General features: G+C 39.8%; 1 protein-coding gene across 21 annotated transcripts in view; it reads left to right on the top strand.

Annotated features, from left to right (window-relative positions):
- The window catches only part of RABGAP1 (RAB GTPase activating protein 1), a 166,154-nt gene that overhangs the window by 129,665 nt on the left and 10,397 nt on the right, over nt 1–26,092 (top strand). For 19 of the 21 annotated variants that reach the window (XM_055117631.1, XM_008958651.5, XM_055117632.1 and 16 more), the window contains 7 exons: nt 2,151–2,225; nt 5,347–5,472; nt 6,079–6,222; nt 8,042–8,083; nt 8,431–8,559; nt 21,486–21,578; nt 22,003–22,113. In XM_055117631.1, coding sequence (XP_054973606.1) covers nt 2,151–2,225; nt 5,347–5,472; nt 6,079–6,222; nt 8,042–8,083; nt 8,431–8,559; nt 21,486–21,578; nt 22,003–22,113 — 720 coding nt within the window. The remainder of the gene's footprint in view (nt 1–2,150; nt 2,226–5,346; nt 5,473–6,078; nt 6,223–8,041; nt 8,084–8,430; nt 8,560–21,485; nt 21,579–22,002; nt 22,114–26,092) is intronic. The other 2 variants (XM_055117637.1, XM_034929003.3) reach the window with 1 other exon arrangement.

The raw sequence follows: 26,092 nt of genomic DNA, 5'->3' as shown, positions 1-26,092 counted from the left end.
AATTAGCTGGGCATGGTGGTGGGCATATGTAATCCCAGCTATTTGGGAGGCTGAGGCAGGAGAATTGCTTTAACCTGAGAGGCAGAGGTTGCAGTGAGCCAAGATTGTGCCACTGCATTCCACCTCGGGTGACAGAGGAGACTCCATCTCAAAAAAAAAAAAAAGAAAAAATCCATATCTAGACATTGGGAGTTGTGGGATTTTAACCCAACTCTGACTAACTCTAAAGCCTCTGTTCTTTTGTAACTGATAAAACTGTTAATGGATATCTTCAAAGACATTGCCTGTTTTCCAGAGAGCTGTGTTAGCATATATTACTACTCATTTTTAACACAGTATTAATACTGGTAATAACATTTGTTAATTGTTATTAATTTGATAGGAAAGTGGTGCCTTGTATTATAAACTGATCATTTCTAAAGCCCTTTTTGCACATCTTGTCTCTGGAAAAGTATGTATGTTTCTCATCCTGTAGCCTTCTTATCAGATAAACTGTGATGAAATGGGTGTGGTATAATAAGATTACATTGAATTCTACGAAAATTTATGAATGCGTGATCATAATGTATGTATTTTTAAAAGCTATAGTTTCACCAAAGCTAGTGATAAAACTTGGTTGCATATTAACTTGACTAGCATCTAATAAGTATTGGCACTATATTTTGCTAAGAGTTATATATTCTAAACATATCCAATTCTAAGTTGCTTTCTTGGGACACAGAGCAACTTTGGCACAAAAAATAAGTGGAAAACAAAGGGAGTTTCACAAGAAATAAATTTGTCAAACAAGGAATAGCATCTTGAAGCCATAGGAATTTCCCTTTCTACCACATTTACATGAGAACTGCAAATACCAGTCATAAAAACAGAACTCTGAAAAAGAACTAAAAAACCAAAGAGTAAACCATGAAGAATGTTAGATGTCAATATTCTATTCAAAATAATGTTCAGAGGAGATGGGTAGTAATCATTTGCTGCCAAGAAAAATAAAAATAAGAATTCCAGAGGAACCCACAAATGGTTTCAGAGTAATCTCACTTATCAGAAAAGTTATTACTGGTATTGTGGAAAGAATTATATTTTGGTGTCTTTGCCAAAAGAGCTTTTCCCAGAAAGAAAAATGAATAACATTAACAGTGTTTCGTGAGCGCATGCTGTATATGAGGTGCTGACTCAAGGTTGAATAGAACATCACCCTGTCCCTCACAAAGCCTACCATCTGGCAGAGAAGATGGACATGTAAAATGCAGTGTGGGGCTGGGCTTGGTGGCTCACGCCTGTAATCCTAGCAGTTTGTGAGGCTGAGGCAGGAGGATCACTTGAGCTTAGGAGTTTGAGACCAGCCTGGGCAACATAGTGAGACCCTGTCTCTATTAAAAAAAAAAAAAAATGCAGTGTGGGCCAGGCACATTGGCTCACACCTGTAATCCCAGTACTTTGGGAGTCCAAGGTAGAAGGATAGTCTGAGCCTAGGGGTTAGAGACCAGCCTGGGCAACATAGTTGAGATCCCATCTCTATAAAAAATTTTTAAAAATTAGGCAGGCATGGTGGTGCAAGCCTGTGGTCCAGGCTACTCAGGAGGCTGATGGGGCAGGATCCCTTGAGCCCAGGAGGTTGAGGCTGCAGTGAGCCATGATTGTACCACTGCACTCCAGCCTGAGCAACAGAGCAAGACCCTGTCTCTAAAAATAAAATAAAATGCAATGTGGTAATAATATAATAATAACCATGCATGTATAGCAGGTGCCATAGAGGCAGAGAAGAGAGGAATTCATTCTGGGGGAATTGAAATAAGTTTGGTGCCTGAAGGAAGAGTGCATGTTTCAGGCAGAGAGGGAAAGGACATCCCAAGAAGAGGGAACATCATGAACAACAACAAGGAAATACGAAGTTTTTTTTAGCGCAGAAGTGGTTTTTGCTTAATCTTCCCTACTCCTTCGCCACAGGAAATGCAGTGGTGATAGCTGTATTCATTGTAAAGAAAAAGTTAAGATTGGAGAGAAGTATTGGCACCACTTACTGTCTGTCAAAATGCTGTCCCAGTGTGGGTAGCATCCTCCAGGGTTCTGTATTCAAGGTCCTGTAGTGCCACCATGGCCCACAAGTGGCTACATTCATTTACATTTCCTCTGTGTGTTTTATTTTCCAGGCTTATTCTGTGTATGATGAAGAGATTGGTTATTGCCAGGGCCAGTCATTTCTTGCTGCTGTCCTCCTTCTCCATGTGAGTAATTAGGTCTCTGTTATGACTTAACACATGGCCTCCCTCAGCTTATACTAACCTTAGGCTTGAGCATGGTTTTATATTGGGTTTGGACAGACTCTTAAGGCATGAATTTTAACGCCTATAGCTGGAAACTTTTTCCTTAAATTAACTTAATGTCATTGTGGAGGGAGATATATGATGAGAATAAACGGCAATGTTGAAAACTAGTACAGGGGTAGACTTCCTTTTTATTAATAGGATGATTGGAGAGACTTTAATGTTGGTTGAACTCTTGGGGATGTTTTATCTTCTCTAAAGTAGCCGCTGTCATTAATACTTGTTTTGAGATTTAGGTATTGGGGTAGGAGGAAGGCGGAAAAGTTGGTTTTCTTTTAGTACCATTTTATTCATTCATTGGCTTAGCAAACACCTTTGCCCTCCACCTTTTTTATTTTCTTTCAAATCCACAGAAAACTCTAAACAGTGTTAAGGTGAACAGTCTTTATCTAGTTTACCAATTAATATTTTCCACACTGCTTTTTCTGTTTGTCTCCCTCTGCATCTCTCTTTTTCTCTTTTCTGCATAAACACACATTTTCTTTTTTACTTAAATTTTTTTTTGAAATTGTTCTTGAAAGTAAATAACAAACATCAAGAGTTCTAAATACTTGATCATATATATGCCTTCTGGGAGCACAGAATTCTGTATCATAATCATAATACCATGATCACATCCAAGAAATTCCACATTGATTCAGTAATGTCTGATACACAATACACATTCAATTTTCTCCCAATTGTCTACTCCATAGAATCTAGCTTTTTTTCTAATCAAGATCTAATGAAGATTCAAATATTGAATTGTCATTTCTCTTTATTCTTTTACTCTAAATTACTCCTTTGCCTTTTTTTGTGTTTCATGCCATTGATAGTTTTGAAAAATTCAGACAAATTGTCATATAAAATGTCCCACAGTCTTGATTTGTCTCATTTTCTCATGATTCAGTTTAAAATGCTTGGCAAGAATACCACACAGGTGATGTCAGCAAAGAGTTTTGAGTACCTGTTATGATCTGTACTGTGCTGAAGATCAGAGGTAAATAAGAGACATGGTCTCAATCCTCGTGGATACAGAGCTTGTGAATCCAACTAGCTTTAAGCAAATAATCACACAAGTATATCATTTATTACTTTCAGTGGTGCTATTAAGGTATAATAAAAAGTTTGGTGTAAGATTGTAACAAGGGAGTCTTACTTAGATTAAAGGCTTCTCAGGGGAAGTGACCTGTAAGGAGCAGCCTGGAAAATGATAAGGGATATCATTTTCTTTTGTACTTTTCTGTGTTAACTTTTCAAAATGTTGTTATGAAAATAATACATCTATTTGAAAAGGGAGTAGAGAATAGAGTATTAATGGGAAAGTGAATGGTACAGTATACAGAAGTCCTAAATTGGGGAAACACTTGGTGTATGGGAGGAACTGAAAGGAGGACAGTGTGACTGGAGTATCCTGAGTGACTGGGAGTTGAGGAGAGAGCTAGGGAGAGCTTTGAAGCCCAGATTAGGAGTCTGAATCTTGCTTTTCTAAGCAACAGGTATTCAAGGGTATTAAGCCATTTTGTGTAGATTGCAATACAAGTTTGAGTATCCCTTATTTGAAATGCTTGGGACCGGAAGTGTTGTGGATTTTGGATTTTGGAATATTTGCATTATACCGGTTGAGCATCCCAAATCCAAAAATCCAAAGTGTTCCAATGAGCATTTCCTTTTAGCATCATGTCAGTGTTTAAAAAGTTTCAGATTTTGGAGCATTTTGTATTTTCAGATATGGGTTGCTCAACCTGTACAAGTAAAACAAAAACCACTTTGGTTTTTCTTAACTGAACCCAGCTTGTTGCTATTGGTAGTCATGTAAAAATATGATAAAGCTATGACATGAATAAAGAGGTTGACTTTTTATTTTGTTTTGTTGTTTTAATGAGACTTTATATCTCAAAGTCCCACAAGCCTGGGTGATTTATCTTCGTTCTCACCTTCAGTTCAAGGACATTTATCCCCTTGAAAATGGGTTTTCCAATCAGACCCTCCATGTCTTGTTTTGAACTCTTGCTGCTTGCCAGAGTGTTATAAGTGCTTGTTTAGAGTGAGGGGAGATGGGCTACTTAGCATCAGAATCACCACTGTGGGTTAGGCCACATCTCCTTGCATGTGGCAAAGTGAAGTTGCCTTCCATGACAAAGACTTCAAAGATCTGGGCTTTTGCCCCAGATACTCTTAACTTTCCAGTAATGATCTGCTATGCTTTTCTCACTTATTACTTAATCTGATTTGCTCTTTAGTTCTGCTTTCTTCTCAGTGATTTCTGTGCTCAGCCCGCCTCCATCATCTTGTTCCATAGAAGCCTGCCCACCTTCTTGACTTTTTTGAAGGCTTGCTACATTCACACCAATCCTTAAATAACATTTCCAGTGCTTCTTTTTTCTCTTTTGAAAATATCTTGCCAAGTTCTCAGGGAAATAATTATCCATAAAACTATGGAAAATGTAGGTATTATTATAAATGTAAATAGAAGTGAAGGAGGCTTTTGTAGTACTTTAAGCATTACTGCAAGCCTTAGAATATGTAAGGTTCTTCTAAAACAAGCTATATTTTTAACAGCGAGGAAGAAAAACAATTTTGCTAGAATGAAATAGCAGCTAAGGGAGGAAAAATGGTTAAACAGAGGTCCCAGGATTTGGGAAAGATGACACCTACACTGTATATCAGCCTATTTCTGCTCAGCTCAAATTCTGTCCTTTCTACAAAGTCTGTTTCTGACTGCCTTAGGCAGATACAGGCCTTCCTGTTCTTGTATTATCACTGATGTCTAATTCCTATTACAGTTATTTTAATACTGGCTGTGTGAGAGACTCCTTGAGGACAGGAACCATGCTGACAAAGAGTAGTCATTGTTAACTATTCCTTGTCTGAGTGAATAAATGTTTTAAACACAACCTTAGGCCTGAGTTTCTGCATAGCACTAAATTTTCTGGTAAGGCAATAATATAAAGCTGGATTTAATATCCTGAGAAAACTTCTGTATGTTTTGTGATTCCCCACCGCCATCCTCCCTACCCAACAACTTGCCTATCTGTTACAGATGCCTGAAGAACAGGCATTCAGTGTTCTGGTCAAGATCATGTTTGACTATGGGCTCAGGGAACTTTTCAAGCAAAACTTTGAAGATTTGCATTGCAAATTTTACCAGTTGGAGCGCCTCATGCAGGTAAAAAGAGAAACCAGCTTGTGTTTGACAAAAAGAGTACAGGACTAAGGAGCACCAAATTGAGGAAATGGTGCCAGGGAGCATTGGTAATTGCCTTAGCGATCCGTGGCTAAGGATGGGTTTCATTTTTATCCTTTATCACTATGTGATTATGATGCAAAGATTAACAAAGTGTTAAACTTTCACACCTCATGGATGTGAGCTGATAAACTCCCAAAAGATCAGATGACTTTGTAGGGGTCTTTTCCACAGCTAACTCAGTCAAGAAGTACTCCCCAAGGCTCTGAAGCTGACTGGTTAGGAATCTCATAACAAAAGTGAAACAAACTTTCCCAAATGTTTTTTACTTTGGAGAGAAAAGCAGGCTTTCCAAATACTTGTCACCATTTTGGGGATTCCTCTTTCTTTAGAACTAGTTTGTGGTCTGGAAAAAAGAGTTGAGTGCCAGCTTAATACCAGATGATAAGTGTTCTAAGCACTTTGAAGATCTTTAGAAAAACACAAGTATTTTACTTTTTTGGCCTATTCCTGGTAGATTTATGAGCCTCCTTAGTGGGAATTGGACAGATGCATATGTGCCCAGAACTAATTGGTTTGCTATTTCAGGAATACATTCCTGACCTGTACAACCACTTCCTGGATATAAGCCTTGAAGCGCACATGTATGCCTCCCAGTGGTTTCTTACTCTTTTCACTGCAAAATTCCCTCTCTACATGGTCTTCCATATCATCGACCTGCTTTTATGTGAGGTATGTATCAGAGGCCACAGCACTTTGGCTTTTGTTTGCAGTGTACTTGAGGAGAACAGATTCTGTTTTGAGTGTCAGCTCTGTCAAAACAGAATTGGTCTCCTTAATTATTTTATTTTATTGCTAGGAAATCTAGGTTTAAGTGACTTCCTTGGACTAAAGCTAATGATCGTATTTGTTAAAGGTGTACTCTGAAAAGACGTACTGAATTAGACATTTGTATTAGTTCATATTAGATTTGGCTGTATTGAATGAAGAAACCCAAAGTAACAGTGATTTTAAAAAATAGCTTTTTGCTCTCTTGTGAAAAAAAGTCAATGTTGGCAGTAGCGTGCCTTCCCCTCACTCTGGCTGTTAGCCGTATGGAGGAGTAGCACACCAGCCATTATATCATATTCAAGCCAGGAGGATTAGAGGATGGGAGAGGGTGCCTCCTCTGTTTTCAAAAGAGACTTCCTGGAAGTTCCATCCAGTATTTCCACTTTATGGTCAGAACTTAGTTACATGACCACACCTAGCTGCAAGGGACACTTCTTAAAAAATAAGCTGAGCAGGAATTTGCTAAAAATTAGAGATTTATTACTAAAGAGAAAATAAGATATTAGAGTAAATAACAGTCTTTGCCATGACGTAATTTTGGATTTTGTGTGGTGTGTTTAAGAAAAACATAATTATAAAAATAATATATGTTTATAGAAAATATAAGTAAAAATAATTTAAAATACTACAAATCCCACTGTCTATAGGTTACCTCCTTTAACAGTTTGGTTAAAAGTAGTATCCTTTCAGCCTTTTTTATGTGTTCATATATGTGTATGTATAATTACTATACAGAATAGTATGGTTTCCATATGGATGGAACACTATATATATTATGGTTCTCCTATGTGTATATTTAAAAATATGATTGTTATTTATACTCTTTGGTATCCTCTTTTTAAATTTCATATACTTGAACATACACATCTGTACTATCCTTTTTAATTATGCTGTATTCAAAACATACAAAAATTCATAAAGAATTTGTATCTACCACTCAGCTTGAAATATTCTAAGAAACAGAAGAAATAAGTATTACCAAATATGCCATTTTTCTTAGTTGCTGCCAAGTATCCCATTATTTGGATGTGCTATACTTTATGTAACCAATTTCTAATCACAAACCTTTAAATTGTTTCTAGCTTTTTACTAGTATAAACAACCATCTGTTAAGTAGCTACTAAAGGCCAGGTGGCATGCTAAGTAATTTACATAAACTTTTCAGCTAATTATCTCACAAAACCCATAGGAGAGTATTAGTTATGGAAACTGAGGCCCAGCAGCTTAAGCAGTTTAACTTGATGAACAGATGTTAGTGCTTCCTCTCCTTTGTTCTTAGCCCCAGGATTTGCAGAATGGAGGGAGCCTTGAGCAGATTCAGTTCTGGAATATAGGGCTTATCGACAGAGTGGTTGCTGTGCATGGATTGGGACAGCACAAGATAAAGGAAAAGTTCCCCAGGAGTTATTTCCTGAGAGATCACAACTTTATGACCGATCCTTTGGTTTGGAAGCATGGAATGCTTTGGAAAAGCATTTCTTATTATTGAATATGAGAACAGGGCAAGAAAAGCTCTTCCCTCAGAAAAAGGGGAAGCTAGGTCTTTAAGCAGCTTTTCAATGGCCCTTTAGTTTTTATTTTTCAAGGTAGTTCTGAGATAATTCATTTCCTTCCTTAAGTTTTCACAATTACTTTAAAAATGTGGAGTATTCTGAGGACAAATAGCATAATAGTCGAGATATAAAAACTGACAGTGTTCTTTTTGTCTGTTCTCTTTCAGGGAATAAGTGTTATTTTTAATGTCGCCCTTGGATTATTAAAGGTACTCATTTATTTATTAGCTGAGTTATCTGTCATTCCCTGCTCTGCACTTGCAATACATTGGTTGTAGTCTCATTCTGAGCAGTCACTGTGCACTAGCATTACCCATGACAGTGGATGTATGCAGGTGGCTCTGACAAAAGCGAAGAAATATCTTCTGGGGATTATAAAAGTGCTGGAAATCTAGCATTACCCCTAACAGTGGATGTATGCAGGTCGCTCTGACAAAAGCTAAGAAGTATCTTCTGGGGATTGTAAAAGTGCTGAAAAGTGCTGAGAATATAAAAAACTTCTTGTGCATACTTATAGCAACACATTTTTTCTATATGTGTTTGTATTTTCTTCAAGACTTCGAAAGATGACCTGCTGTTGACAGACTTTGAAGGTGCCTTGAAGTTCTTTAGGGTTCAGCTTCCTAAGAGATACCGCTCAGAAGAAAATGCAAAAAAACTAATGGAATTAGCCTGCAACATGAAGGTAAAATAATTTTGCATTAGTTAAGATTCTGTTTTTCACTTAGTGTCTCACTATTCCTGATCATTTATAATACATAATTATTTATGTATTATATTTATAATTTATAATACATATTAATGTTAACATTTATAATATATAAATAATATTAATGATGTTTTCTTCTGTATTATATAACTCTTAACCTTTTTTTCCCCCAAATACTTTCCTATATATTATAATCCTACGAATGAAATCTCGTTGTTCCCCCAGCCGCCAAACTATAGGAAGAGTATTAATATCCCTGTTTTGAAGACAAATCAAAACAAAAAGAGGTTGTAATTCCCTAGTCGTACACCTGGTTAGTGGCAGAATTCAGGTTTCAGGTTTCATGATTTCTTCTACTGTGCTGGTTTTTTGTTTTTGTTTTTGTTTTTCTTTTTTTTGAGACAAGGCTAGAGTGCAGTGGCACAATCATAGCTCATTGCAGCCTGGACCTCCCAGGCTCAAGCGGTCCTCTCACCTCAGCCTCCTGAGTAGCTGGGACTACAGGTATGTGCCACTACACCCAGCTAATTTTTAACTTTTTTTGTAGATTTGGGTTCTCACTATGTTGCCCAGGCTAGTCTCAAACTCCTAGGCTCAAGTGATCCTCCCACATTGGCCTCCTAAAGTGCTGGAATTACAGGAGTGAGCCACCACGCCTGGCCTTAACTTTCAACATTTGTTCTGGTCAGAAGTTCCCTAAAACGAAGCTAATAATACATGAAGAAAACTCAGTTTTATCACTTCAAGTGGCATTTGTGATTCGCACAATTTTTTTGAAAGTAAAAAGGTATAGGATCTTCTTGTGTTCATGTTATCATAACATTGTATTGTATTGTATTGTATTGTATTGTATTGTATTGTATTTATTTTCTGTGGGGCTTTTTTTGAGACAGGGTCTCACTCTTGTTACCCAGGCTGGAGTGCAGTGGTGCAGTCACAGCTCACTGTAGCCTCAAACTCCCTGGACTCACTTATTTAGGGCTCAGTTTCTGCTTTTGTAAAATAATATTTTACTTCTCATTCTGGTTATGTGTCAGACTGAGCTAACTCAGATTACCCTTCTTTTAACACATAGAGAGGCTAAATAAAATATACCCCAAGAAATGTTTAAATGCCTGGAAGAACTTGAAATAGAAATGCACAGGTATTTAAAACAAAGTAGCTCAAATAGTGTGTGTAAACTGATATAACACATCTCAGGGGAGTATGGAACTATGTGTAGCTATTAGGGGTTTAATGCTCACACAGACATAGTGGATATGATTTTGGGCCTTTAGGAGGCAGCTGAAAAGTGAGGCCTTTGCATAAAGTTAGGACCTCTGAATGGCTCCCCTATCTGTTAAAGGAGGAATACAAAAACTACCTATTAGCCTGAGAAACAGTAGAAATCATAATATAAAGTGAATAGTGGATTAGAAAAAAAAAGGAAATAGAACTTCTGGTAATTAAAATAATCATCAGAGTTTACATTCTATTTAAAATGTTACATACTTCATAGGTATTGCGGCTAACAGTTAATGATAGTTTACCATGTGCTTGGTACTATGGTTAAGTGCTTTTATATGTGGGGATTAGCGACGATATCGTATGTACAGTGTTTAACATAGTGCCTGGTAGTTAGTAAGGGTTCAAGAAATGATGGCTACAACTATAATTATTTCCTCCCTGATCGTTAAGTAGATAACAAACATTTTACAGTAATATTTTCAAAGAGAATAGGTTTGCACAAAGCATAGATAGAACCAAGTGAGTTCTGAGATTCTTTGAGTCACTCTTCCCACCTCAGCCTAGTTCAGCACACAAGAGGATGCTGCCTCTTTTTTGTTCATGATTTCTTTGCCTCCAAAATCCCCTTTCTCAGTGTCCCCATCTCAATTAGGGGTACCTGGTTGCTCAGGCCAAAAACCTTGCTGTCCTCTTGACTCCTCTCTTTCTCACACTCCACGTCTATGCTCGTCGTCAGAATATATCCTGACTCTGATCACCGCCACCTTCATTATTAACATCCTAATCTAACCACCATCATCCTTTCCTGTTTCCACAGTGGCTCCCTCCCTGGCTCTTCTCTATCGCATGTCTCCTTTGCTGAAAACTCACGTTTCCACCATCCAGAGGCATCCTGCATTCAATTTTGCTCCTTTTCTTTCCAAATGTTTTTTATGCGTTCTTAAATAATTGAGTTCATACAGTCAGTATCATTTTTCTTCCTGTTTCATGCAATTACACGGATTTTCCTCACTGAGATATTGTGTGTAAATAATCAGTTGTAAATGGTTATATAATTCCTCTGCTTGAATTTGCCTCACTGTGCTACAGTTTATTTAACTGTGCCCCCTTGTTTGTTTCTTTTTTAAATTTGTTTGCTTTTGTTGTTGTTTGTTGTTTGTTTTTTTGTTTTTTTTTTTTGAGACAGGGTCTCGCTTTGTCACCCAGGCCGGAGTGCAGTGGCACAATCTCAGCTCACTGCACCCTCCGCCTCCCGGGTTCAAGTAATTCTCCTGTTTCAACCTCCCAAGTAACTGAGATTACAGGTGCACCACCATGCCCAGCCACTTTTTTGTATTTTTAGTAGAGACAGCGTTTCACCATGTTGGCCAGGCTGGTCTCAAATTCCTGACCTCAAGTGGTCCACCCGCCTCAGCCTCCCAGAGTGCTGGGATTACAGGTGTGAGCCACCACACCCGGCCCGCCACTCTTGTTTAAATTTTTGTTGTTGTGATGTGAACGGTTTTATACATAAAGATTCATTGGATTTTAGAGTTTTTCCTTAAACTCTGATTCTTTCTCCTACTACGTTTCCCCCTTCTCCTTCCAATTCAGACACGCTGGCCTCCTTGCTGTTCTCAGACCTTTGCACTGGTCAGTCTCTCTGCTTGTAATGTTCTCCTGAATGTCTGCATGGCTTCACTGTCCCCTCATCCAGTCTTCGGCTCATATATCCACAGCTTCTCAAATTGCAGTATCTAAAGTAGCAGCTCCCCCAACCTTTATGCCATTACGTCCTTATCCTGTCTTATTTTTCCCTACTGGAATGGAGGCTGTGCAGCAGAAGAGACAATCTCTTTGGCTTACTGCTGAATCCACAGTACCAGGAACAGGATCTCGCTTATAAATATTGATTAAATAAGTGAATGAATAAATACACTGTTGAGTGTCTACCATGTGTTTTACAAAGAAGAGTTAACATGGATTTGGGCAAAGCTTAATAGTTTGCAGCCAGAAGTTTTACCTTTTGGATTCCCATTAGCTTGAAACACTTTAATAATATATGGATCCTTTATTTCCATATATGGAAAGGTGGGGAAAGTCCAGATAGGAGGTATCTAATGTCTTTTTTTTTCTTGCCTATGCCTTCAATGAGTTAAGTCTGACAAGGCTGCCTTCAGTGTGTCTGCACAGCACATATATTTTGTGCTTAGATATATAATTCCTTCTAGACCTGGAGAACTTTGCATGTTTGGGGTACACTTTGGATGTTTCCCCCTATTTGCACATGATTTCAGGTGAGATAATAGTTTTTCTTGAAATCGGCTCATAGCCTGAAAAGAGTACAGATTCACCAGAACATAAGAGAATGGGATTTTTCTGCCAGAAGGTGAGCTATGGTATGTACAGTTTAGTTAGTGATGATTTGTTGTCTTCTGGCAGCTATACTTAATACCAAAAAATTTTAAGAGAGATACACACAATAGTTGAACCTGTTATGGGCAAAGTGATAATTCAGTGGTAACTTGCCAGTTCAAAATTAGGAAGTCATTGGCAAGTGCATCCTGAGCCCTGCATTCTGTGGCTTGCGTGAGGTATGAGTACACATGAGGATCTGTGGTTTGAGCCCATCAGACCTCGAAAGGGTGGTTCATGATATGTGGTTCCAAAAGCTTGTTTGGAAACAAGCTTTTGAACTTTTTCGTGTGGAATTTACAAAGGTAACTTTTGCTCTGCAACTCACTGAAATCCCTTTCCATTATTTTTTAAATGTTTGTAAATTGTGGCTTGGTTTACTCAGTTGTACAGTTGACCTTTGAACAACATGGTATGAACCGCATGGGTCCACTTATATGTGGATTTTTTTTCAGTAAAAGTTATACCAACTATGCCTCCTGTCTCCCCTTATACCTCTGCCTCCTCCACTTCTGCCTCTGCTACCTTTGAGACAGAAAGACCAACCCCTCTTCCTCCTCCTCCTCAGCCTACCCATCATGAGGACAACCAGGATGAAGACCTTTATGATGATCCACTTCCACTTAGTGAATAGTAAATATATTTTCTCTTCCTTACGATTTTCTTAATATTTTCTCTAGCTTGTTATATTGTAGGAATTCAGTACATAATACCTATAATGTACAAAATATGTATTAATTGACTTTATGTTTTCAGTATGGCTTCTGGTAAATAGTAAGCCATTAGTAAGTAAATTCTGGGGGAGTCAGAAGTTACACGTGGATTTTCAGGTGCGCAGGGCGTCAGTGCCCCTAACTCGTGTTGTTCAAGGGTTAACTTACTTCCTGATAATCAAGGTGAGAATTGGAAATATTTTGCCTCACATGCCAGTCTAGGAAAAAGATAGCTACTTTTGTTGTCATTGTTGTGATATTTGGTCTTTTGAGAAGGGTCTTGCTCTGTCACCCTGGCTGGAATGTAGCGGCACAATCATGGCTCACTGCAGCCTCAACCTCCCAGACTCAAACGATCCTCCCATGTCAGCCTCTCAAGTAGCTGCGAGTACAGGCATGCGCCACCATTTCCTGGCTAATTTTTTTTTTTATTTTGTGTAGAGACAAGGTCTCTGTGTTGCCCAGGCTGGTCTCGAACTCCTGGACTCAAGTGATCAACCCACCTCTCCCTCCCAAAGTGCTGGGATTACAGGTGTGCGCCACTGCGCCGACCATTGTTGTGTTTTAATATTATGATATTGTTGTAATTTGTAGTATTGATATAGTTCTTAAAAGCATCTTATTTCTTTATCACAATACCCTGTGAGATACAATAGGGCACATCAAGTGACTTACCCAAGTCATACCAGCTGTATAGTGACAGAGCACCCTAGTAGAACTGAGGCCTCTGACTCTTATGTTCCCAATGCTTTCCAACCCATTCCACTGTCTCTTACCATTGGGAAGGTTCAAGAATTAAATTTGGTGTGGCAGTATCTGAAATGGCCACAAGATGGGTGTGTTGCTCAAAAATGCCTATATTCTTCTCGGTGCCCTTGGAAATTTTTTTTTTTTCTTTATAAATCTTTGTCTGTCTCTGTCCTTACTTGCCTCTCTCTACTTTTGTCTTTTTCAGGCCTTTTACTTCTCCTATTCTCCCTCTTTCTCCTTAAAGTGAACTTATGGAACTGAAATGTTTTACTTATTTCTTGAGGAGTTTAGATCCCCTGCTCCTAATCTAAAATTTAACAGTGTACCTCAGAACTCATTTAGCTATCCATTGAACTTCTCCCGCTTTATGGGTCAGTGACCTGAGATAGAAAAATTGTTCCACTTCTGATAGAGGATCTAAAAGGAATTCCATTCTAAATAGATTATTCTAGAAGATCATTTATGGACCTGGGAGCCCCACAGCCCTTTCATACAACTGCACCTTGCATAGTCTTTAGAGGGGAATATTGAAAGGTCTTTTAGATTTTTGATTCAAGAAATATGTGAGGGAAGCTCTTTCTTCATGTCTGTATAGGCATTTTTGAGAACAAGTGAGACATATGAGGCTAGTTTAGAAGACCCAAGAATCATGCTCTAAGAGATGGCCCAGTGAGTTTCCTAGATTAGACCTGAGGACTTGGCCATTTTGCCATAGAATCCTGCTTAAGGTGAAATGGAATTGCTGAACCATTGCTTCATTTGAACGTGTCATTTTAAACACAACATGAATGTGCCAGACTTCAAACTACTTGTAAGAAAAGATACTAGTACAAAAACCAAATAGCAGTGTCTCCAAATTAATATAATTCTTAACCATCTGCTATTTCGAGAAACAGAAAACTCTTCAGCATTTGCCCTTGGGGGATATTTTTATTCCAGAGCTTAAAAACAACACTAGTTTGAACTTCATTCTCTGTTCAAATTGTTTGTGTAGTTAGTATGTATTAGATTTAAGCTCTCTGAGGGCAGCAACTTCATCCGTCTTGTTTGTTGATGGATTCGCAGAATCATACACAGTGCTCTCATATAGTGAAATAATCCTCACAGTGACCATATGAGGGCCTTTTAGGGATGTGCATACTGAGACATAGAGAATTGATGTAAACTCTCAAAGGATATAAAGTTAGTAACTAATGGAGTTGGGATTAGATCCCAAGAGTTTCAGACTCTGAAGTCAATTCTTATGGGCATTCTGCTTTACTGTAAATGATGGATTGAATGAATGGGACAGGAGCCATTTGTGTGTTATCCCTTTTTAGTGATGTTAGTAATGTAATCTCAATCTCTGTGTCAGAGTTGAAACTTATTCTCTATACACTACACAAAGTTCAGCTTTCCTTATAACTAGACCAGACTGTAGTTTTATTTCTTTGCTTGTTCCTACCTTTTAGAATCAGATTTTATGAGGAAACTTCTGAATGGGTGCTCTCTCTGTAATGAACCCTAAATTTTGCCAGTTGTTGCAAGGGTAGCAGTGGGCACTGCCTTCTTTTAATAAGCTGGTCTCCCTTAGTCCTTATCTGTTTGGGTTCTCTGCTACTAATTTGCTTCTTACATTTTAGAAAAACACTCTGGTGGTAGAACCAGAATACCTAATTGTACTTAGTGATCTTTGAAGGAGTTTGAGTATTAACTGTTTGAACAAATTAAATAAAAAGGCTCAGAAATTAAATAGAATGTTTATTTCCATTGGTGAAGAATGCAGACCTTCGAGACCCACAGACCTTGGCTTTTATCCTGGCTCCGCCTCTGCTGTGTGACCCCAGGGTAGGTTAACATCGCAGGGTTGTGACAGAATAAGATGATGCCTTTAAAGTGGCTGCTGCTTGCATCCCTCAAATACGAGTGTTCTTCTGGCCTGCCCTGTTTTGACCTTTGCCCAGGCATCCAGAGTACTTTCCTTAAGTCAGTTCAAGTCAACAAACGCTTGTAGATTTTCTTATGTGTTCGGCACTGAGCAGGCCACAGAGATAAATAAGAAACAGGAATCACCCCAAACTTGCATTCTTATGCTGGCATTGCCACTTAACACTGGGTCCTTAACTTTGGACAAGTCACCTATCTATGATACGGTATGATGTGAGCCATCTGTGATATGATAAGTATCACCTGTGATATGATGTATGATAGAGTAAAATGAGGGAGATAATCCCTGCTCTGCTCATCTCAATAAGTTGTTTTGAGAAGTAAATAAAATAGTAGATATGTAGGCATCTTGTTATCTTGAAAGTCCTGAGTAAATCTCAGGTTCTTTTTATCAGTAACTAAAAATCAGTCCCTGTCCTGAGCATTAAACAGGAAGATAGACTTGTGTCAGATTTCTTTATTTAGCTTTCTGATAGTCCTACCACATGAAGCAATGAAGACTTTGGAGTCAGGATCTCCTTAATGTACCAGACTCTTTCTTACCCCCCACTGTCTACCCACTCACCCAACAACATGCTTCTCTCTCGCCATGCAGAGCTACTAATGTTCAACCTCCCACTTCACTGGATTCCCTATGACTCCAGCTCAGCAGAGATTCTGATTTTGGCCACACTTTTTTAAGCCAAACTTTGAAAGCAGCTCCACTTCCAGAGGGTAGCCTGTTTCATGCTTTTCTGTGTTAAATTGACTTTGTTTAAAATGGCTCTTTGTTTGCAGCACATGTTCAGAGTTGTAGCTGTGTCTCTTGATTCAGGACGGGATGCCAGGTAATAACGACAAATAGTAGCTAAAATTTATTGAAAGTACTTCACTGTGTGCTAGGAACTTTTCTGAGGACTTTATATGTGTTTGATGTTTTTTGATCTTCATAACAGTAGTCTTCATAAGGACTGTTAACGATTTTTACAGATGAGGAAATAGAGGCTTAAGATTAGGCAGCTTGCCCTTGGTCACACAGTAAGTCATTGGCAGAGCCAGGACTCCAGCCTTGGTCCGTTCCACCTGCACAGCCCGAGCTCTTAGTGGGCAGGTTGTACCACGTCGCGCCTGCCCAGGTGAGCAGCCACTCTCACTCTTTCTCCATGTGTGTTGCCCTTGCCATCCCTGTCTGTTCCAGGGGCTGATCAGAGACCAGCTTCCCCAAGGCAAGTGGCATAGATTTTAAGAAAGCACATTATCTAGTTCCTGTGACAGATTAATGACAAGTGAGTGACCAAAGGAGAGATGTTTTGGACTGAATTTGTGCTTCTATCAAAATAACAAACTGGCATGTATCAAGTCTTCCTTCTCTCTAATTTAAGGTTTCTTAACCTGGGACAATGGACAGGCCTCAGGGGGCCCATGAGCCCTCTGAAATGGTATGTAGAATGTTTTGATTGTGAAGGGAGAGGGGAAGTTGGCTTCTGTGCATTCTTTATTGGAGAGGAACCATGGCTCTCAGGAGACTTTCAAAGTAGTGCTATTTCTAACGGTGTTAAGAACCCCTGTGCTAATACAGTGGGGTATAAGGTTGGTTTTACCAACAAACCCAATCTTATGCTAAGTATTTGTTAAGCTTCTTTTCCCCCCACAAAGTATATTTAAACAGAACAAGGATTGAATTTCAAATTTAATTTTCTTTGAGGGCAAAAATACCTCTGTGTGAAGCTGTGATTTCCAAAGCCTTCTGATAGGAATCAGTGAACAGCGGGTATGATTCAGAGCTCTGAGTCTAAATCCATAGCTTCCCTTGCTTCCCGAATTCAATTAAAAGTTAAAAGTAAGAGAAAAAAATGAGTCTTGGACTTCTAAGTCTCTGTTCATTAAGTGTTTTCATGCTTATTGTGTGAAACGCATTAGGAATTTCACAATGAATAGGACTTCCTGCCCTCATGGAGTTTGTACGTTGGCACCTATATATATCTTTGTATTGCTAATGCCACTGCACATAGTAGTGCTTAACTATTGGTTAAATAAATGTCCCTGCTGCATCTTTATTAAGGTAAAAAGGAAGCCTTTGGCTTTGATTTGTTTAACATCCTATTTTTATGAGTCCCAACTACTTTCCAAGCATTGAGCACTGGAGATACAATAGTAAGCATAACAGATATGGCCTGTCTCCTGGTGGGAAGACAGACAATTAAGTAGAAACCTAAGTAATCGTGAGCTTGGATTGGTGCCATGGATGAATTGACTTGACGCTATGAGAATAGTTACATAACTGAAAGAACTGGCCTGACAGGACGAGAGTATGAGGGAAGGGTTTGCTAAAGAAGGGGTGTTGGAACTGCAATCCCAAAGGTGAATAGGAGTGAGCCAGGTATGAGGTTGTCCAGGCAGAAGGAACATGCTTGCATTGCATGTCCACTTTGGTTGCCATTTCCATTCAGAAGAAAAGTCAATGCAAGGAAAAGAGAGTCCTTTCTCAGTAATTCAGCAAGCATTTCTGGGTACTCGCTATACATGAACAGGGGACAACAATGAGTGAGAGACAGTTCTGGCCTGGAGAAGACATTCATAATGTCATAGGCAGGCTGGGAGGTGCTGGCCTCTCCCAGATATGGCCTCAAAAGGAGGCTTAAAATGCCCCTGCTGCTGCTGGCACCTTCTGGTTCCCCATTCGGGTTTCAGGCATCAGTCTTTATCTTGGAATTGGTGCCTCAGAGGCAGCCTAAACTAGTTGGGTTTGGTATGCAGCCACCCATGCTGCAAAAGTCAGCATCAGCCGTGAACCCATGAGAAGCTATGGTGTTTTTATTGATTTTGTGTTTGTGGTGAGTGTTTAAGGGAGAGAGGGAGGGTGGGAGGGAGAAAGAGAGAGACTGAGAAGAGGTGAGGGTGAAGACTGGGAAAAGACTGAGCTGGTGAAGAAGTCAGGACTCTGGACCAGCAAAGTCTGTGAAGACAGCAGAGCTTTGTGTACACCCGTTCCTGAGAGGTGACCCCTGAGGACTGATTCGGAAGTAAATGAAGACCATCAGCTAGAGAAACAAGCAGAGCTCTTAGAGAAACCCTGTATAATTATGAAAATGATACTTAAACAGCATTCTGTTTTTCCTAATTATAAAAATAATTCATACTCAATGCAGAATACTTGGAAGACATGGGAAAAATGAAAAGAAACACCCATATCCTATCATGAGAATGTAAGAAGCAAATGAGATGTTGGTCCGTGTAAAAGTTCTATTATTTACCAGGTACTTATCACACACCAACTCTTGTTCTATATGATACTGAGGTAGAATCAACCCTATTACTATGAGGGTGAGGCAGCTATAATAAGGGTTAATGAAATATAGAAGACATTGTTTTGTAATTAGCCTATTAAAACATATATCTATGGGGAAAAATGTTAATTCTTCCTTACCCCAGCAAAAGAATGAAAAGTTGAAGAAACTTGAAGATTTGTGAAAATGTTTTACAGGATTTGGTGTCAATTTGTTTTTTTTTAATAAAGTGCCATGGGAGCCTCATAACCACTGCCCTTCCTCTCATTTATTCAGAATGCAAAAGCACTGGGATGAAGTGTTTGCTGTTCGCAGCCGCATTTATTTTCTGTTCCACTACTACTGATCTGTTAGGGTTGTCTATACACTTACTGATTGCATAGACATTTTACTTAGGTGCTTTCTTTGTGAGTCACTTAGGTACACAATAAAAGTTTACCCCAGCATTGGCCCTAAACTGCAGAAGATCTCAGCTTAAAGATGTCCTGCTCCAGTTTGTGGCCTCACCCCAGGTGTTGAGTGAGCATCTTTCTGTAGAGGTCAGCTGGAGCAGAATGCTGTCTTCCTGGCTGTCTAACCTTGGGCAGCAGCCAGACTCCAGGAATAGAGCTCTGATTGAGGCAGACCTGCAAGCAGCCTGACTAGGGGAGGTGTCCACAGTCAATGGGAGAGGAACACACTCTCCCACTGAGAGCGTCTGGAGACACTGACACCAACACGCAGCAAATGTGGGCCTATCCTGTTCCCTTTCTAGGTCTTATTTCTTCATCTGTAAAATAAGAAAGTTAGAGTGGAGTAGATCTGAGAGTCCTAGTTACCTGGACCTGGGGACTAACAGGCAGATTTCCATGTCAGCACTTTAGTGCTGATTACTGAAGTTTCAGGAAGGGATTACCATTAGTTTCATATTCTTTTTTTAAAAAAATTATTTAGATGGGGTCTCTCTCCTGTCACCCAGATTGGGACACAGTGGTGCAGTCTTGGCTTGCCTCACTCCATTCTCAACCTCCTTGGCTCAAGGGATCCTCCCACCTCAGCCTCCAGAGTAGCTGGGACTACAGGCACATGCCACCATACCTGGCCAATTTTTATATTTTTTTGTAGAGAGAGTCTTGCTGTGTTGCCCAGGCTGGTTTCAAACTCCTGGCCTCAAGTGATCCTTCTGCCTTGGCCTCCCAAAGTGCTGAGATTACAGGTGTGAGCCACTGCACCCAGCCATAATCAGTCTTTAAATTGCACACATCTGTTTTTTTTAATCACTTTTCTATTATATCTCATAACTTTTGAACATGTAATTTAAAACAATGCCAATGCCATAGGGAATGGCTAGCTGTTCAGAGGAAGGAAAGATAGTCACCCAGCCTGGGCAACACAGCAAAACTCCATCCCTACAAAAAATAAAAATCAGCCAGGTGTGGTGTCGTGTGCCTGTAGTCCCAGCTCCTTGGGAGGCTGGGGCGGGAGGATCAACTTGCCACAGGATGTCAAGGCTGCAGTGAGCTGAGATCACACTACTGCACTCCAGCTTGGGTGATAGAGACCCTGTCTCAAAGAGGAAAAAAAAGCCAGTTGCATCTTGAAGGTATGTTGCCCTTGGTTATAGTTTAGCTTGAAGAAGGAGACAGAGCCAACCAGTAAAGAGGGGGAAAGCCTGTTACCTAGAAGGAAAGCCAAGAGAATAAAGGGAGAAAAGATTTTCTAGAAGAAAGCAGAGAAGATTGGTCATGTTAAAGCATGAAAGTCAGGGAGTTTTGAAGTTTAGTTGGGGAGATGTAAGACCACTGGACAGAGGAAAAAGACACCACTGGTGACCTTCAAGAGGGTTCTTTCATAGAGTAGTCAGAGCAGAGGCCTGACTTACATTAAGGAGGGGCAGGTCTTGAAGCAATGGAGGTGAAGATATAGGCCTGTGGTTTGCAATGGTGGGTAAGAAAAGGCTTGAGAGAAAGAGAACAATAATCTGATGGGGTGAGAAGGCATCTAAGCAGAGTAGTCAGCAGAGCTGTGTTTTTAAGGGTAGAGATAACTGTCTGTTTGAAAGCAGCACAGGAGGAGGTAGGAGAGAGGAAAGGGAGGGGATAGAGAGGTGCTAGGATAGTGAGGACTTTGGATGGAGTCCAACTGCCAGGGCTCAAATCCCAGATCTCCTAGTCCCTTATTGTGTGACTTTGGTCAAGTTACATAACCAACCTCCTTATACCTCAGTTAACTTGCCTATAAGATGAGGATGAGAATAGCACACCTCGTAGAGGTGCTGTGAGGTCACAGATTTAAAGGATTTAGCAGCAGCACTGGTATATGCTAAATAAAATGGTGGCATTATTATTATTAGGGACAAATAGGACCCAGAACTTGTAGGAGGAGCCGTCTGTAGGGTGTTCATTCTAATACTGTCAGTTAAAGCCTTAGGACCCAAACATCTCCAACAGAACTCTAAACGCATTGAGAATTTGGGGTCCTGGGCTTATACCCTACTCTGATGATTTCCCTCCAAAAAAATAGGAAATACCACATCCATAATGACTGAGATTGCCCAGGACACCAGAAGTCTTGGTCTTCAGTGCAGGCACTGAAGCACCCACTACTTTGTAATACTTCTTAATTTACCCTATGATTTATCCTACAGATTAGTCAGAAGAAGTTGAAAAAATACGAGAAAGAATATCACACCATGAGGGAACAGCAGGCCCAGCAAGAAGACCCCATCGAGCGATTTGAGGTTTGTTTGCTTATGGCCTACGTGTGAGGAGCTCCCATGCTTTCATTTCATATGATTGTGCCTGTAACTAGCTTTATTGAGTCCTTTTTAAAATTCAATTCCTCTGTAGGTTCAGGTTTGAGTTTGCAAATTAGCAAGCAAGATCTGTTTTTGCTTCAAACCAGCTGCCTGGTTTGTTACAGTTCAGTGGCTTTTCGTCACAGTTAACAAATAGTAGGTGCTTGACAAAGTCACTTGAATCAGTTAAGTATTTCTTTATGGAGCTAGAAAATAAGAAATTGTTGATTTGGAAACACATCAGGTCCAGCCATTTCTCTTATTGTTTCCATAGGACTTAGAAATTTATTTTGAGGTTTAGCCCTGAGAAATTTTCATTTCCATCTGATTTTTATGTGTCTGTAACTGGTTTCTTTCTACCCTTCAGCGGGAGAATAGGCGTCTACAAGAAGCTAACATGAGGTTGGAACAGGAAAACGATGACTTAGCCCATGAGCTGGTGACCAGCAAGATTGCACTACGGAAGGACCTGGATAACGTAAGTCCAATGGGTCTGAAGGGAAAGATCTCACTGAGACACTTGACTTTTCCCCTCAAGAGAAATCCTGGAATTTTAGTGATTGTTATTCTAGCCACCTGTAAAGTTTCCCGCTTGTGATACAACTTGCTTGTCAGTGTCACTTCCCTCCTTTCCTTCAGGAATTATCTGTTGTCTCACAAAGCCCTCCTTACCACATTCTTTTCTCATTGTGCACATAATCCTTGAGCTTCTTTCCCAAACATCATTTGATTAAGAGACCTTGTGGTTAATTCTTACATTACTATAATTGGCAGGAGCATTTAATCATTATAATTACGTTAACCTCCCCCCTCAGACAAGAAGAGATTTTGTTATCCTACATATTTGGTGCCTGTTGAAAAAGCATTGCCAGTTGGAATGCAGCTCAGTACCTCAGCAACTTGCAGTTTCATCAGGAGTTTCTGTTGACAGATGTTTCATTTTTCTTTGCTTCTCCTAATCTTAACAATTTTGGAATGATGTCTTTCCTGGCAGAAACCCTTTATTTTCTGTACTACAAACTAACCTTAGAAGAAATGGTATAATCTCTCGATCATGGTTTAGGTCAGAAGTTGGCAAACATTTTCTGTAAAGGGATGGATAATAAGTGTTTGAGGCTTATGGCCCTACAGTCTACATTGCTACTACTTAGCAAAAGCAGACATAGATGGTATGCAAATGAATGAGCATGGCTATGTTCCAGTTAAAAGCTTTATTTACAAAAACAAGTGACAGGCTGGATTTGGCCCTTGGACTGTAGTTTGCCAACTCTTTAGGTTTCCCTGCTAGGCTCCTAGGATTACCTTTCTGCTCATTGGTTTCCTAAAGTTCCAGGGATGGGCTCAGGCTGTTGAGGATTTTTACGGGGGTCTTACATTATATGCACTGAAATAGGGTCCATGAATTTCAGGATGTCCTTGACATCCACCAGAAGCTTACAAAAATTTTGTGTACTCATGCATTTCCTTGAAAGGCTATGCTTTCATTTAGTTCTCCTAGGTAGAAAGACTATGGTTTCATCAGATTCTCAAAGTGGTTAACAGGTGAGACAGAGACCACAGTATCTACCCGTTCAGAAAATGTAGGATGGACCTGGATTCTAATGCCAGCTACTCTGCTTTCAGCTCACCTTGGACACCTTGTAAAATGAGGGGTGGTAAAATAATAGCTATGTCACAGGGTATAGAGAGAATTACATAATTAGATGTATATGAAAGCATCATTTTAAAAAAATCAGGCACAGGCATTGTTAGCGCCCTCTGCTTGTCTGCTTGTCATCTACAAATAACTGAATTTAACAGGGAAGGCTCCTCTTTGCAGTTTTTGCAGGGAGAATGTTTCAAGGTCATTAGCCCTCAATGACCAGAACCTGAGGTCTTTTGATGGCTTTTTGGCTTACCACAGTCTGCTCATCAGGGTTGAGTTTCCTCCTTACGGTGCAAATTCCCAGCATATCCTCTGTTCCTCTTTGTAGAAACACTATATGGGTCATTCTCTCCCTGTTCGGGTATTTCTGCCTAGTGAGTGGAGGGAGGCAGGTGTACATGGAGCAGGGACTACTGAAGCAGGGCCAGAGGTGTGCGCCTAACACAGCCCTCATAACAGCCATGGGTCATGCAGAAAGGAAAAAAAAGGAAAAGAAAAAAAATATGGGTCTTGAACAGGAGCCTTTGTGTCCTACAATGAAATTAAGAGGCAGCTTAGGCTAAAATTCCAGGTGGATTTTTAGTTTGAGATGTTGTATTTTCCAGTCTAACAGGCCCAGTATTAACAGTGACACCCACTAGTGAGTCGTAGACTACTTATGTTCTTAAAACCTGCCCCTAAACAGTATAAACCCTTTTTCAAGTCATCTTATCCTGACACAGTAGTGAGAGAACCAGGTTTCATTCCTGATATTAGGAGTGCAAAATAATAAGAATTATAATATGAGCTCCCATTTACTGATGATTTGTGGTGCTAGGCACTATGATAAGCATTTTACTAAACTTTGATCTCTCTTACCCTTACCTCAGCCTTGAGAGAACAGTAATGTAAGTTCCATTTATGGATGAGGATTTTTTTTTTTTAACAGCTATAAAACTTGAGATTCAGTTGAAGGTACCCAGGAAGAAGCAGAGCCAGGCCCATGGAACTGGAATGCCCAGGCTTTTTTTTTTACAGTGCCAGCCTGTTTCCACAGTAAATAAGGGACAAGGAGCTATGAATCAATGTCATAACCATATCAAAAACATGAGGACCAGGGATTGTGACATAAGAGCTAACATTTCTTGAGCACTTACCAAGTGCTAGGCACTGTTCTAAGTGCCTTCTATCAAATCCTCAGAGTAGCCCGTGTTGTAGAAGGGATATAATTATGATCCCCATTTTACTGATGAGGAAACTGAAGCAAAAAGAGGTTAAATATCCCACACAGATCACCCAGCTAGTGGCCAAGCCCTCAAATTGAAGGCCTGACACCAGAGCTCACCCTCCTAAGCAGGCGGCAGGGCTCAGGAGCATCACACCAGGGCCCATCCTGCAGTCATCTAAAATGCTGCAGACACACCTTTCCCACACTCACTTTCCCTTCCCAAGTTAGACTTCTCTCTGTACTTTCTTCTGAATCATCACTGAAAATCAGCTAGATTCTTCCTCACTGAAGGGAGGAGTGTGGGGCCCTTTCATTATTTTTTTACTTTAGGGACTTAGGTTTTTGAAAGAACATCATTCTTTTGAGCTCTTTCCTTCCTGCATCTCAGAGAAAAGCTCTGGTGTGAGGCTTTAAAATTTCCAGGGCCCTCTTGTATTTTCAGTTGATTATACATCACTTTTGTTATTCATCACCTGTCACTTTTGCTGTTCTTCACACAGCAGCTGTGGAGAAATTCCATGCCAGCCACTTAATTCCTCGGTGACCCCAATCAAGCTTTCTGTATGAAATGGGAGTAATGACTAGACCTGACACTGGTGCTAAAAGGATGAGGGGAAGCTATGGAAGGTCCCTGCAGAGCTGATAGGACCATGTCCGAGTCCCCTCTAGCAGGGTCACTCCTCTGTGTTGAGACAGACGTGAGAGTGAAGGAAACTTGCTGGTGAGCCCACCTGCTGTCCAGCAGGATGTGAACTCTGCCTCGGCTCCTTATTAGTTCTGTGACATTTTGCAGATTGCTGAACTTGCCCCATTGAGTTAGCTTGGCCCCTTTATTAAAAATCAATTGACCCTAAATTGGCGGGTTCACTTCTTGATTCTGTCTGCTCCGTCTGTTTCTGTGTCTATCCTTAAGCCAATACCACACTGTCTTGCTTACTGTAGCTTTATAATAAATCTTAAAATCAGTTCATGTGAGTTCTCTGACTTTGTTGTTCTTTGCATTTCTGTATCAGTGTTAGAATCAGCTTATGAATATCTAGAAATAAAAGCCTCTGGCTTTTGAGTGAGGTTCATGGAATCTGTAGATCAATTTGGGGAGAATTGACATCTGAACAACAGTTGAAGCATTCAATCCAGAACATGTTAAAATTTTCCTTTATTAAGATCTTTTTCAGTTTCTCTCAGTAGCAATGTTTTTTAGTGTTCAATTTACAAGACGTGCATGTTTTAATCTATTTTTGTAAAGTGGTATTGTTTTTTAAATTTCATCTTCCAGTTGTGTATTGCTAGTCTCTAGAGATGCAGTTGGTCTTTGTGTTGTGGCCTTGTAAAAACTCATTTGTTAGTCTGGCAGCTTTTTAAATATATTTTTTCGGATTTTCCACATATACAATCATATCATCTCTGAATACAGTTTTTCTTCCTTTCATATTTATCTGCCTCTCTTTTTCTTGTCTCACTGCACTGACTAGCATCTTCAGAATGATGCTGAATGGTTAGAGTGGACATCATTGCCTGGTTCTGGACATTAGCTGTAGGTTTTTCGTAGAGTAGGTTGAGGAAATAAATTCTCCTCTGTTCCTGTTTGCTGAGAGTTTTTGTCAT

This window comes from Pan paniscus, chromosome 11 (assembly GCF_029289425.2).
Source record: "Pan paniscus chromosome 11, NHGRI_mPanPan1-v2.0_pri, whole genome shotgun sequence".
Taxonomy (NCBI): Eukaryota; Metazoa; Chordata; class Mammalia; order Primates; family Hominidae; genus Pan; species Pan paniscus.
This window is presented reverse-complemented; position numbering and strand designations above follow the sequence as displayed.